This window comes from Corvus kubaryi, unplaced genomic scaffold (genome assembly GCF_017639235.1).
Source record: "Corvus kubaryi isolate FWS band 111438036 unplaced genomic scaffold, C.kubaryi_AGA036_p1.0 66, whole genome shotgun sequence".
Classification (NCBI taxonomy): domain Eukaryota; kingdom Metazoa; phylum Chordata; class Aves; order Passeriformes; family Corvidae; genus Corvus; species Corvus kubaryi.
The window spans coordinates 27,050,926-27,062,771 of NW_024582054.1; the positions used below are offsets into that span (position 1 = coordinate 27,050,926).

The 11,846-nt window shown below is 39.6% G+C and overlaps 1 protein-coding gene across 3 annotated transcripts in view; it reads right to left on the bottom strand.

The window, feature by feature from the left end:
* PPP1R13B (protein phosphatase 1 regulatory subunit 13B) overlaps nucleotides 1–11,741 on the bottom strand; it is a 69,011-nt gene extending 57,270 nt beyond the window's left edge. Inside the window, exon 1 of one of the 3 annotated variants that reach the window (XM_042048242.1) lies at nucleotides 11,484–11,741. In XM_042048242.1, coding sequence (XP_041904176.1) covers nucleotides 11,484–11,492 — 9 coding nt within the window. In that variant the 5' untranslated portion in view covers nucleotides 11,493–11,741. Of the gene's footprint in view, nucleotides 1–11,116; nucleotides 11,147–11,470 lie in introns of those variants that run through there. The other 2 variants (XM_042048243.1, XM_042048241.1) reach the window with 2 other exon arrangements.
* Between the last annotated feature and the right edge of the window lie 105 nt (nucleotides 11,742–11,846).

The following is an 11,846-nucleotide window of genomic DNA, read 5'->3' on the forward strand; positions in this document are numbered from 1 at the left end:
CTTAACGTATCAGCCTCACAATCCTAAATTAAAGCAAGAAGGGGATTTTCCTCACTAAAATTTCAAGAAGTTTTGAATGTTTTAGATGAAGGAGGTGAGGTACATGCAGTATTTCACTGACATACTGACGTAAGTTGTTCTCCTATATTAAATGCAAACAAATCCCATATAAGATCCAAGGAGTCTTGCCCTGTGTGAAAAAGCTCCTATGTAGCAAATCTAAACACCTGCAGATTATGCAAAACACTCAGTAGGAAAGTTATTGCAGCCTGTGATCCCACTAAAGTACTTTAATATGAAGACACTCCTGATCTCTGAAAACTACATGGAATGACGTAGGAAAAAAAGGATATAAAGGAAAATTCAAAAGTATAATTCCCTAAAATGTATACAACTTTACATCAAATGTCTACACAAAATGGAAAACTACTGAATATAAAGCTAGAGATGAAAACTGATAGATGTGAGCAGCTAAGAATACTTAGAGAAGTAATGAAAGAGTAAGAAGAAAAGCAAGAGTTCAGAAGGAATATAACACCATACTGCATGCAGGGTAGCAATAACTTTAAATTACAGCTTATTTGTCTTAATAACTTCTGTTTCACTTTGCCACCCTATTTTACTCTCTCACTATTGTCACTTCTCTCCTCTTGCTATATAAGCCATTTTGTAAATGCCTAATGTGCAAATGTACAATTTATTTAGACACGCTTAACTACAAATACACATGATTGCACAGACGCTCTCTAAGATAAGTTCTTCCATATTTGTGGAAAATGAATCTAAACAGACACCTTAATATTACGTCCAGATGAAAATTAACGTCTTATAACTTGCATCCAAGATTTAAAAAACCAAAACACCTTGGATTTTTTCTATATATTATCGTTCTGTTTCTGCAGTTGTATCAATCAAAAATCCATGGACTATACTGGGAAAAGTAAAACAAACAAAGCACCCATAAAAACAAAACCCCATCAACAGTAACAACAAAATCAATATTTTCACAGATCATTATAAATTAGTAACACTTAATGAGACAGGTATCTAGGTTTACGGATCACTTCCACTTCAGTAAATGGACAACTAAGTTTATGCATTTCTTAAACCTGTTTCACTGAGGTAAAAAACATGATGTTCCACTACACTAAGAACTGCACACTCAATAACCTACAGAGAGAGCCATTTTTGGGGAGCATGTTTCCTTTTTCCCATATGAGGCTGGAGTATACGGAAGGGATTTTACAATCTGCTCTCCAAAAGATGTTAAGAAATACAGTGGTACCCCTAAGCCCCCAGGAAATCAAACTGTTTATTCCAGTATGACTACAGACACTTATATATAAAAACATACATATCTACATGACAATATTCATATTTTTCCTTTCTTTCACATATTTGAACACATCTTGTCTCACAAGAAAACTGCATTACTTAACAAGAAGGATCACTGAAAGACTTTGGTCCCCACCTCAGGTAGGGGGGAGGAAGACAAATTCAGACACATCAGAACACTCATCCCTGAGCACTGGAAGAAAAGAGGCTGTTGAAACCCCAGTGCTCAAAAAATTTCTAAATTATTGGAGAGATAATAAGAAAAAGCTGACCAAAAGCCTTTTCCTGCATGGAAAAGATAAGGGCAACTACACGCACGCTCCAGATGAAGCTTACTTGTAATTTTGTGTCAAAGCTTCTCAGTTCTTCAGAAAGGGAACTGAGCAGTATTTGGTAGCTTCAGATGACTGGGGGAAGGGAGCAGCAGCAAATGGGGGTAATCCAGTAATGCCTTGAAGACTCAAATCCCAAAGATCATTCAGGTTGAATGTCATAAATGCCCAGAAACACAAAAATACCATATTAGAAACACTGTACAGTAAATCCTCTGATTTAGTATGTCTTTTATGTCCCTTAAACTGCTTTTTCAGGTTATAATTTTGAACCATAAACACAAAAATTCCTCTATCAAAATATTCTAATGGTTGGTACACATGAAAGTGAATCCAATTCAAATGTACTTTATGTTAGCTAAAAATGAGCAAAACTAAAATAGTTGATATATAAATTAAATTATTCCAATGTAAGTATTGAATTGGATTTCAAAATCACACTGGGGTAAACAGAACAGTTTATAATTCACAATTTAAATTGATTTAAACCTCCTTCACCACTTCACTTCCTATCTGTTTAACAAAAACAAATACTAGTGCTTTCCACCATCGGAGGACGGTAAGGGGGGAGGGGGAGGAAGGTAAAAATAAAGTACTGCAGCCAGGATTTTGGCAGGGGGAGAGCACTGCAAACAAGACTTGAAATTTATTTGTTTGCATGTAAAGCTTGGACATGTATAGCATCTTCCCATATCCAACAAGCCCTTGCTGAAGTGTTAATAAATAACAATAAAATGACAGCTCCACTGTACTATTAGCACACCAAAAAAGCTATTCAGAAAAAGGACTGAAAAGATTTCCAGGTGACATGGGCTAGGATAGACTCTAATCCATGTGATATGGTTTTAAAATAATTGCGTTGATCATGACATGATCTAGAAGTGTAAAGGAAGTCAACCATTACAGATCTTTATTCCATAATCAGAAGTATGTGATTCAGACTTGCAGCTAAAATTGACTGAAACTTAGATGACTTGGGACAATAAAACAGTATATTAGGAAATTAAGCATCAGGCATGCTGAGACATTCAGAGCTGCATGCAGAGATAAAGCTGTACACAGAGATGAGTTTCATAGTTTATTTTCACAAGACACTGTTTCACGAACTCAGTCATCTCCCGAAGTGTACCTACAGTCCAACTGTTTGGTGCCTGGACAGTAATTAACCCATTCACTAGCCTGCAGAATCATTCAAAATTTCAATTCCAAGAACTTGCATTTTAAATACACAGCAGTAAAACCTAACCACTTCTCTGTGGAGGGATCTGAATAGCAACTTTAACACTAAGAACCCGGTTTGTCTACTTCAATGTATATATTTGAATAAGTTGAGATATATAACATACCCATGTAGTATAAAAATTATCTTCTATGATTTGTAAGCAGTGGCTTCACAGATGCTTTCTCAGATGCCCAAACAAGTTAGTTAAGCTGTCAATGGGTAACAGTTTCAGTCCAATAACCACTGGTTGAACTGTTTAAACTTTTTAGGCATACTAGTTTCCTATGCTGTCCATGCCATCACACGGTTTATGCTCTATCACATTATCTTCTCTACAAAACACTAACAGCCTGATGACCATTTTACAGACATCAATTATACCATAACAATGTGAAAATATCCTCTCCTTACATTTTATCTTTTCAAAGCAAGTGATTGAGCTATCAGTAACATTTATTAAAAACATAATACGACAACATTCTGGATTTAAGTAATTTGAAACCCCTCTGGCTAAGTAGAATAAATTCAGGACAGATTTTGACCAACACCCTGGTTAAGATTTTAGAAGACAGTGAGATAGTTCAGTCTTTCTGAAGTCTGTTTATAAAGAAGTAAGCATTGGGGGAGGAGGAGGAGGTAAGAAAAAAAAAAGTTGAATTATGTTGAAAGTACCATTAGTATGTTGAAAGTATCACCTGCAGAGCAGCAGTAAGAATACCATCAGGTGCAGCACTGTCTTGAAACATAAATTAGACAAATTGCATTAGGAAACAGGATTAGAAAAGGATTTTCTCATGCAAAAATGCATTCAAAGTATGTCTTCTCAACTTAAACTGTACATGTTACTATAAACTAAGACTTTACGCAGCTTCATGGAGAAACTAAAAAAAAAATTGATGCAGATAAGCCTGTACTGAATGGCTGTGGTAAACCTTGCTATTCTCAAGCCACTCTGTTTCTTTCCCTTTCAATACCAGAGAGCTATGCAGGCAAGGCTTTTCTCCACACATTTATGCAGCTCTGTCTGCTTTTTTCATCTAATACGGGAACTCTCACCAATTCTCAGCTGTTCACCTTAGTAGGTCTGGACAGACACATTCTGGATTTAAGGAAAACAAGGCTTTCTGGTCTCCCAGAGTCCAACTGGCTCCCAAGAGATTAGAACACAGAATTAATCCAGATGCTAGTCAATGCCCCTTGCTTATGAGCATGGGATTTGGGACTGGAAAGATTCTGCTAGATCAGCCTAGCAGAGACCTTGGAAACTCACTGTTTACTTGCTCTGACTTCAGAGAGCAGGGAAGTTATGCTTCTTTGCCATTTTGGACATAGATCTAGATGCTTTTGGTATGAATCCATCTCCCCATATTCATTCACCACCATGGAGTCGTTTCAGGCTACAAAATCCAAACCCAAACTGATAAAACTGATTACATCCTTCCTGCAATCTACACACTTCTGCCCTTTCTTGTGCTGGTTCCAGTGCTTATCTGACCCTGCACCGAGCCAGTTTCAGTGTGCTCAGCTGGCAGAGAAGTATCCCGGGGGGGCGGGGGAAAGAAACAAAGGAATAAAAAAAAAAGTAAGGGCAAACAACTTCCTGCTGAGTTTGCAAACAGCTCAGCACAGAAACAGACAAATACCAGAGAGAGCCAAGAGAGGGGGCAGCAGGGATGCAGGACTTCAGCAACCCCTGCAGTTACATCCATTTCACCTACACAAAAGTGAAGCCTCAGTTTCCTCCCCCATTCTCAATTTATAAACAAAAGTTTAACCTTGCGAATGCAGAAGTCCTTTCGTCAAACTTAGGTATCAGGATACATGGGTTAAATACAGTGTTTGCAACATATGCAAGTTTAGATGAGATTGCTTCCTGCTGGAGTTGGAATTCCTTAAATAAAGTATTTTATAGCTACAGACTCTTCACGCATAAATAGAATTCTGCTGCTAAGCAGAATGGAAACTAAAACAAAAATCTTAATTGTACTTCCACTACCAAAGAACTAGGCTAGAATACACTATGAATCTAGAGAATAAGGAAATAATGGGCAGAAATTAGAAGGAATGCAATACTGCAAAGTGAGGAGTGGGAAATGATGGCAGACTAGCAACTACCAGTTAAGTTTTACTGGTTTTCCATTTTTTTTGTGTCCCAATTTTATATTTGTTTCTCAAGATTTCCTCAAAGACCACATATTTTACCAAAAAAACAATATCCCTTACTTTTTCCCATTTCAGAGAAAATGTAAAGTGTTACAGGGTATGCAATAAAGAGTGGAAATTGGTGAAACCATAACTTATCTCTGAAGTAACAACATTACCGCACTGCAGAGACCTTTAGTTTCACCTCGCTGTTCTACTCACCTGTTCAAAATACACTGCCTGGGGTAGAGCTCCACAATAAACTGAATAAATAAAAATACTTGAAGAGAGAGATTCCACTTGCCCATCCCCTTCTCTGTTATCAATCTTAGCCCAACAGTCTGCTCCCTCCTGTACCAACACGGACAAGACAACAGTCATAATGCAATATACACACACATGTACATGTATATACTCACATATATACATGTGTACATAAATCTCTTCAGTGTTCTTTGGATACAGCTATTTTTACATTTGATTTTAGTGAGCTGGATCAGCTTACTGAGACAAACAGTGCAGCCCATTCACAGCCAATGGTGGGAATGAGCAGCAAGGAAGAGGAAGCAGCCTCTTCCAGAGCTGCAGGAAATGGTTAACCCAGCTCATCATTGTGAAACCTCAGCCCTGAAAGGAATTCAGCTGCTCCGACATCCTACTGCACCACAATGCTAAACCTGCTCTCCAATACAGCACATGTACTTGCTTCTAAGCATGATCTAAAAAAAAATAACAGGGTGACCTAAACCCCAGGTAGAGCGACTGAAATTTGAAGTTCGAAACATTTTTTGTTCCTCCACTAAGCAGTTCATATTTTTGCTGGTCCTTTGAGTTATTGTAGAATTTAGGCTTTGTCCTCCAGGTACCATTGTTGCCTTTGACACACAAATCTGCTTCTGAAGGATGGCGTCTATTATTGCACAATAGAATTCTATTATTGTCTGTCATAAAAAAATTGCTTCCAGAACCTCAGAACATTGAGCACACTCCACTGATAAATTACCTAACACATTTAAGATTATTACATGTTTTCAAGTCTAATAGATTATAATGGCAGATTTCCCAACTCCCAGAAAAATGTACCAGCCTGAAGTGTTAAAATTCGTATCTTCGAGTATTTGTTTACTTAAAAATCTTACCACAATTTAAGAACAAATGAGACACGGGATTCAAGACTGATAGAAAAACTGTTCATAAATGCAGAAAGATTTCAAAGATATTTGGGATCACCGATTATCATTTTTCACTTTAAGAAAAGAATTTTAAAATCTCCTTCTGCTGGGGTCTGATACAAACCCAGGAATGAACCTCCTATATCCCAGGCTAGCACATTCATTTAAGAGGTGAAGTATTTTGAGCTATCTTGTGCTAGTAATTAATATATGGTAATACTAAGCTTTTAATTTAGACAAACACATAAGACTTGTAAATTCCAACAGTGAGTCATGAGGGAAAAGGAGCAAGATGCCTTCCCCCCACTCCCCTAATCAGGCAATAATTTGTTTCCTTCTTCAAACCTCTAGTCTCAGTGTCTTGGCATCACACCATGACACTCAGCAATGATTTTTTTTATTTTTAAAGATGCCTATAGTTCATAAAGAAAAAAAAATTATCTAACCCCCTCTGGACATTTAAAAAGATAATAAACATGAGCTCTGTTTTTAATACCAAGCATTAGACTTCAAATTCTTTACAAAAAAGCACTGCCTTTATTCTGTCTATGGGCAACTCTTGGCAAAATGGGGGCTGTTCCACAGCTGTATGCATCTAAATGTAAGTATGTGAATAAGCAAGGTTTTTTAAATAATGTATTTCATATCAAACTTGGCTTTGTTAGATAAGTCAGTCTGGTGGAACGGAATTCTGTTGTCAAACAAATACTTATTTTCTCTGGGGTCTACAATGGACAACAAACTGATCTATGTTAACATATGAGGGAGTATCCTTTCCCTCAAAATACTCATTCATTTCAACATACTCACATATATATAGTAAATATATTTAAATATTCTATTACCAGACTAGCATGTGAATAGTACTTTTTGTTGACATGGTGAAGCTGATGAACTTATTTTTACCACAGAATAGGCCATATTCTGTCAACCTAAAAAAACAGTGACATGATCCAAAAAAACATGAAATGGCCTTTAAGCTTTGTTGCAATAAATAACTCCATTAATAATGGCTGGTAAACTTGCAAATTATTCTCTACAGTCAGGTCAGATTTATTCAGCAAACAAGGATATCAGTATTGCTGAGAACTATACAGTTCTGAATTAATCACAATATATTTTATCTCCATGTCACTGGAAATTGCTCATATTAATTTAATGAAAATTCATAATGTTGATTTAAGTGTATTATAGTGACACATCTTCCTTTACAGTGTATAATTATATGAGTAGCAACCTTCTGAGGGAAAGAGAACAGGGGACACTGATTTAAGAATATTTTGGTTTTAAATTATAAGCAATATAATAAACAATGCCTACTCTGGACTTTTTGGGAAATGTTTTAGACTGAACACAGGACAAGTGTATACTCATTTTAAAACAAACAGAAAAACCCCAACTACCCAACCAAACAACAAAAAGCCCACCAAACCCCCCACTTTTTCTTAATTCACCAGCTTAATTGAAAAATAACTCCTGCAAATATCCATCTCTGCTTTGTATTTTACCAGTCATATTATTAATCTTCGTAGGTCCGGAGCTTACATATAAATCCTCTAATCAAACATAAATTATGCATCTGCCATGGTCATCTTCAGAGAAGACTTGCAGTGTCCCACAAAATTAACTAGAAAAAAAAAAAAAAACAACCCACTAAACACTCTCTGAACTTTTCACTCCACCCTTCTATGAAAACAACCATCCCAACTACCTGATCCTACACACACAGATGTGTCCAGCATCTCTAAGCCTCACACAAAGTCCTGTAAGGCTTCTCCTAGATGGAGGAATGACAACTGCAACCTCCCTGATATTCTAAGTTAAAGGCAAAACCAGAAAAGCTCTGCTAGGAGAACATGCAATACCAACTATTCCTCCTAAAAGATTTGATCCATCACAATTTCTTACACCGTACCCACCATCACCTGTCTTACCACTTTACTGACGGTGTACAGGCTCTACACAGTTCTATGCCTTTCATGTGGTGTTAGCTCACACGCTGTGAAAGAATTATACCCAAAATTAAGGCAAAAAAAGGGAAGTGTTACACACTGCTCCAACATATCAGTTCCTTATTGCATTGTATTTCTTTGTAAGTGGGAAAACAGTGCTCCTTTTAAGTTACTTTTTTCTTGTGTGCACCCTTGTGTGCCCAAGGAAAATGCTAATACTTGACAGAAGATGTAGTTCCAGAATTACCATCCTAGCAGAAAAAGCATTAATTGCATTATTTACGGAAGTTTCCAATACTCTTTCAAACACAAACTCTAAAGTATAATGCAAAAAAGCATCTCTACTGGGGCAAATAGACAAAAATATACATAACTAGGCTCCTCCAAACAGGTTATAGATTATGTGGCTGAAAAAGGAGCTATATCCACAATATTTTTGCAAATAAATACAACTGTGGTTGTTTTAACCCAAAAGATTTCCTCTTTGAAAGGATACCACATAGTTCCAGGTTTGCACACTTTATTTCAAGAATGCAACAAACACTAAGCTTTATTTTTCAGTGAAAAAATATCCCTATATTCAAGGCATATTTATAGGAATACTTAGCAGAGGTGATATTCAGCGTAGCATCGTAAGCTCATCGTACACATAGCCCTTATGTCCTGAAGGCGATGAAAGGGTTTACGACTGACATCTCTTGTCAGCAAAACAAAGGAAAAAAAAAAACCAGGTGAGAAAACTGTAGTCTAAATCATTAATTCTTCTGCAAGACCAAGTGGGTTCAGGACCAAGAATATAGTTATTCTGTATTTTTCAGAACAGAGCAAACAATACGAAAAAGGATAATGAATAAAATCCTTGTAAGAAAAGGATGCCGAAGAACACAGTGGTATGCCACTCACAAAAGAAACTGTAATTGATAAAAACCTCTGAGAAGGAACACTGTTCCCCATGTGAAGGGAGGAAAAAAAAAACCACAACACATAAAAGGAGAAAAACAGGGACTTCAGATACTACTTCACTCTTAAAAATGGTTGTACAAAATGCCAAAAAAATTACCAATCTAAAAATGGCCCAGATCAATTACTTCAAGTCTAATAAATGTCAATTTTAAGAAACTACAAAAGTTTGTTGACATTTAGTTTTGATTTGTTGACGCAAAACTATGGTGATGAACTGTTTAACAAGTAGGTAAGTCTAGCAGTATTAAAATCTCTCCTCTTGCTATTTTATGCTTTTGCTAATTATATTAAAAAACTCAAAGCCTAAAATACCCACAAACAAAAGCCCAACACGTTTAGGGGAAAAAAAGGCTTCCATGAATAGGAAGTCAAGGAATTCTCTACAGTAAAATGTTAGATCACTAACTTTTCCCTTCTCAGAATACAAAATATTGAGTAAAAAACCTAAAACACTTCGTCCAGTTCTACAGCTGTATGTTCACATTATTTTGATATTATACATTGATGAGTCCAGGAAATGGTGTTGGGTATTTTCATCCTTGTAGTCCAGCTGGGGTGAAAAACTAAAAGACTAAAGGCCCTGTCATGAGTCCATTTAAATATACATATTTATTTAAATATACATATTCTTGACTGACATAATGTCCATAACAGCATCTAAAATGTCCTTAGAAAAATAAAATATTTATTATTTCAGGACTTGGACTCAGTAAGCTCTAATCTGCAACATTACTACCCCTGTAGCAAGGTAATTTGTTTTTATTAAAATGCATCTGTCATTTAAAAATGCTTTGAAGTGTGTTTCAAAAACATAGAAAAACGTCTGAATCTTCAACCACCTGCCAATAAATACAAACAACTACCACATTTGAACAAGAAGGTAACACAAGACACTGCAGAAACACTCAAGTAGGTAAAAAGAAACTTTTTAAGAAGTCAATCACTGCACTACCCAAGTTATGACGTTAACCTGAAATCCACACATCGCAAGCAAATACATTTGTTGTGACTTAGCATGTCATTGGCATGCTGGGTTTTCAACAGGAATTTTATGAATGTAAAGCATAACCCAGGTTGAGATCGAAGATGAAGCTGTCACCTCGTTCCTGTTTCTACAAGGTAACATTCATATGTTCATGGCATAAGTCGGTAACTCCATGAACTTTGTTGCTGGTTTCTAATGCACCCAGTGCACTGCAATTCTCATCAGTATCAATAAGAATATTTTACCACCCAGCAGCTGGAAGTTAAAGCACACATGATGTTAAAAAGCTTGTCATAATACCTGGCTTTAAAACATTACCTGTACTCTTCAATCTGAAATTTTACACATAGTTTAAGCTATTTATATTCTCCTCTCAGTCATTAAACAAATTTGGAGCAATAAAATTTTGTAAAAGATGTCTTTAATGTTCTCACAGAGAAACATTCTGCTGCAGTGCTTTGGCTGCAAACACTGCAGAGGAACTGGAAATAAAAAGCTAATTTCTACTGGAATTAGAGAAAACATGGGAGATACTCCATATAAGGGACTATCTCATAAAGCCACATTTGAGATCAAACAGAGTTTGAAAGAAATCAACAAAAGGAATGTGATTGTTTATTACTCCGTCCCAAAGGATCTTGTCATAAAACGAACAGTCATCAGGAACAACTCTCTTCTGACCACTGCATCAGCTCACAGCGACAGGGGAGGGAAGCGGGGGGCAGGAAACGGACAGGGATTCTGTCACAGAAGACAATCAAGGTTGTTTGAGGGAAAATGAAAGGGTTTGTCTTCGATAAATAAGCGACGGCTTCACAAAAGCGGTGACAGGAACCGAGGAGGGAGCCAGGCTGACACGGAGCTGCCGCCTGCGCTCGTTTGACCCCGGCAGGAGGGCCAGAGCCGCTTGCCCCGGGACGGTTCAGCCCTTCCCCGCACCCAGGCGGCAAGCGATCGGGGTTTGGGTGGAAAACCCCCAAACAAACAGACACACCCCCCGCACACCCACTCACCCAAACACAGCGCATCCCCCACGCCTCACGGCGGGCCTCGGCTGCCGGCAGCGACCCGGGGGGGACGCGGCCCCCGACCTGTCACGGCCGGTGCAGCCCCCGCGGGTGGAGGGGCGGGGGCAGGTCGTGCCCCCCCCCAGCCAGGGACGGCGGTGACCCGCTGCCCCACCCCCCGGGCGCGGAGCTCGCCGGCGTCTCCGCAGCTCCACAGCTTTCTGCCCCGGCTGGCCGGGTCTCCACCAGGGATGACGGCGCGCACTCCATCCGCCGCCGGCAGCCCCGCAGGAAAAGGCGAGGCGTCCCAGCGCCCGGCAGCGCGGCGCCAGGCCAGGGACCGACGACGCGAACTCTCACCGTTCTCACTCACCGGCATCATCTCCGCAGCCTTCCCCGCGCCGGGCCCGCCGAGCCGTGCCGGGCCTCTCCTGCCGCCGCCGCCGCCGCCTCTCACCGCGGAGGACGCCGCGCTCGCCCTGGCGGCTGTGACAGGTGCCTCCCGCGCGCCTCGCTCCGCGCAGCGGGCGGAAGGAAGAGGCGAAGGCGGCGACGGCGGCCGGGCTCCCAACCCCCTTCCTCCTCCTCCGGAGCACGGCCGCCTCTCCCGCCTCCCTCCCCGGGCGCTTCCTGCTCTGCTCCGCTCCGCCCGCGCCGCCCCGCCACGGGTTAACCCCCGCCACCGCCTCCTTGCCGGGGCGGGGCCGCGCGGGGAGGCGCTCCGGGGCCGCACGTG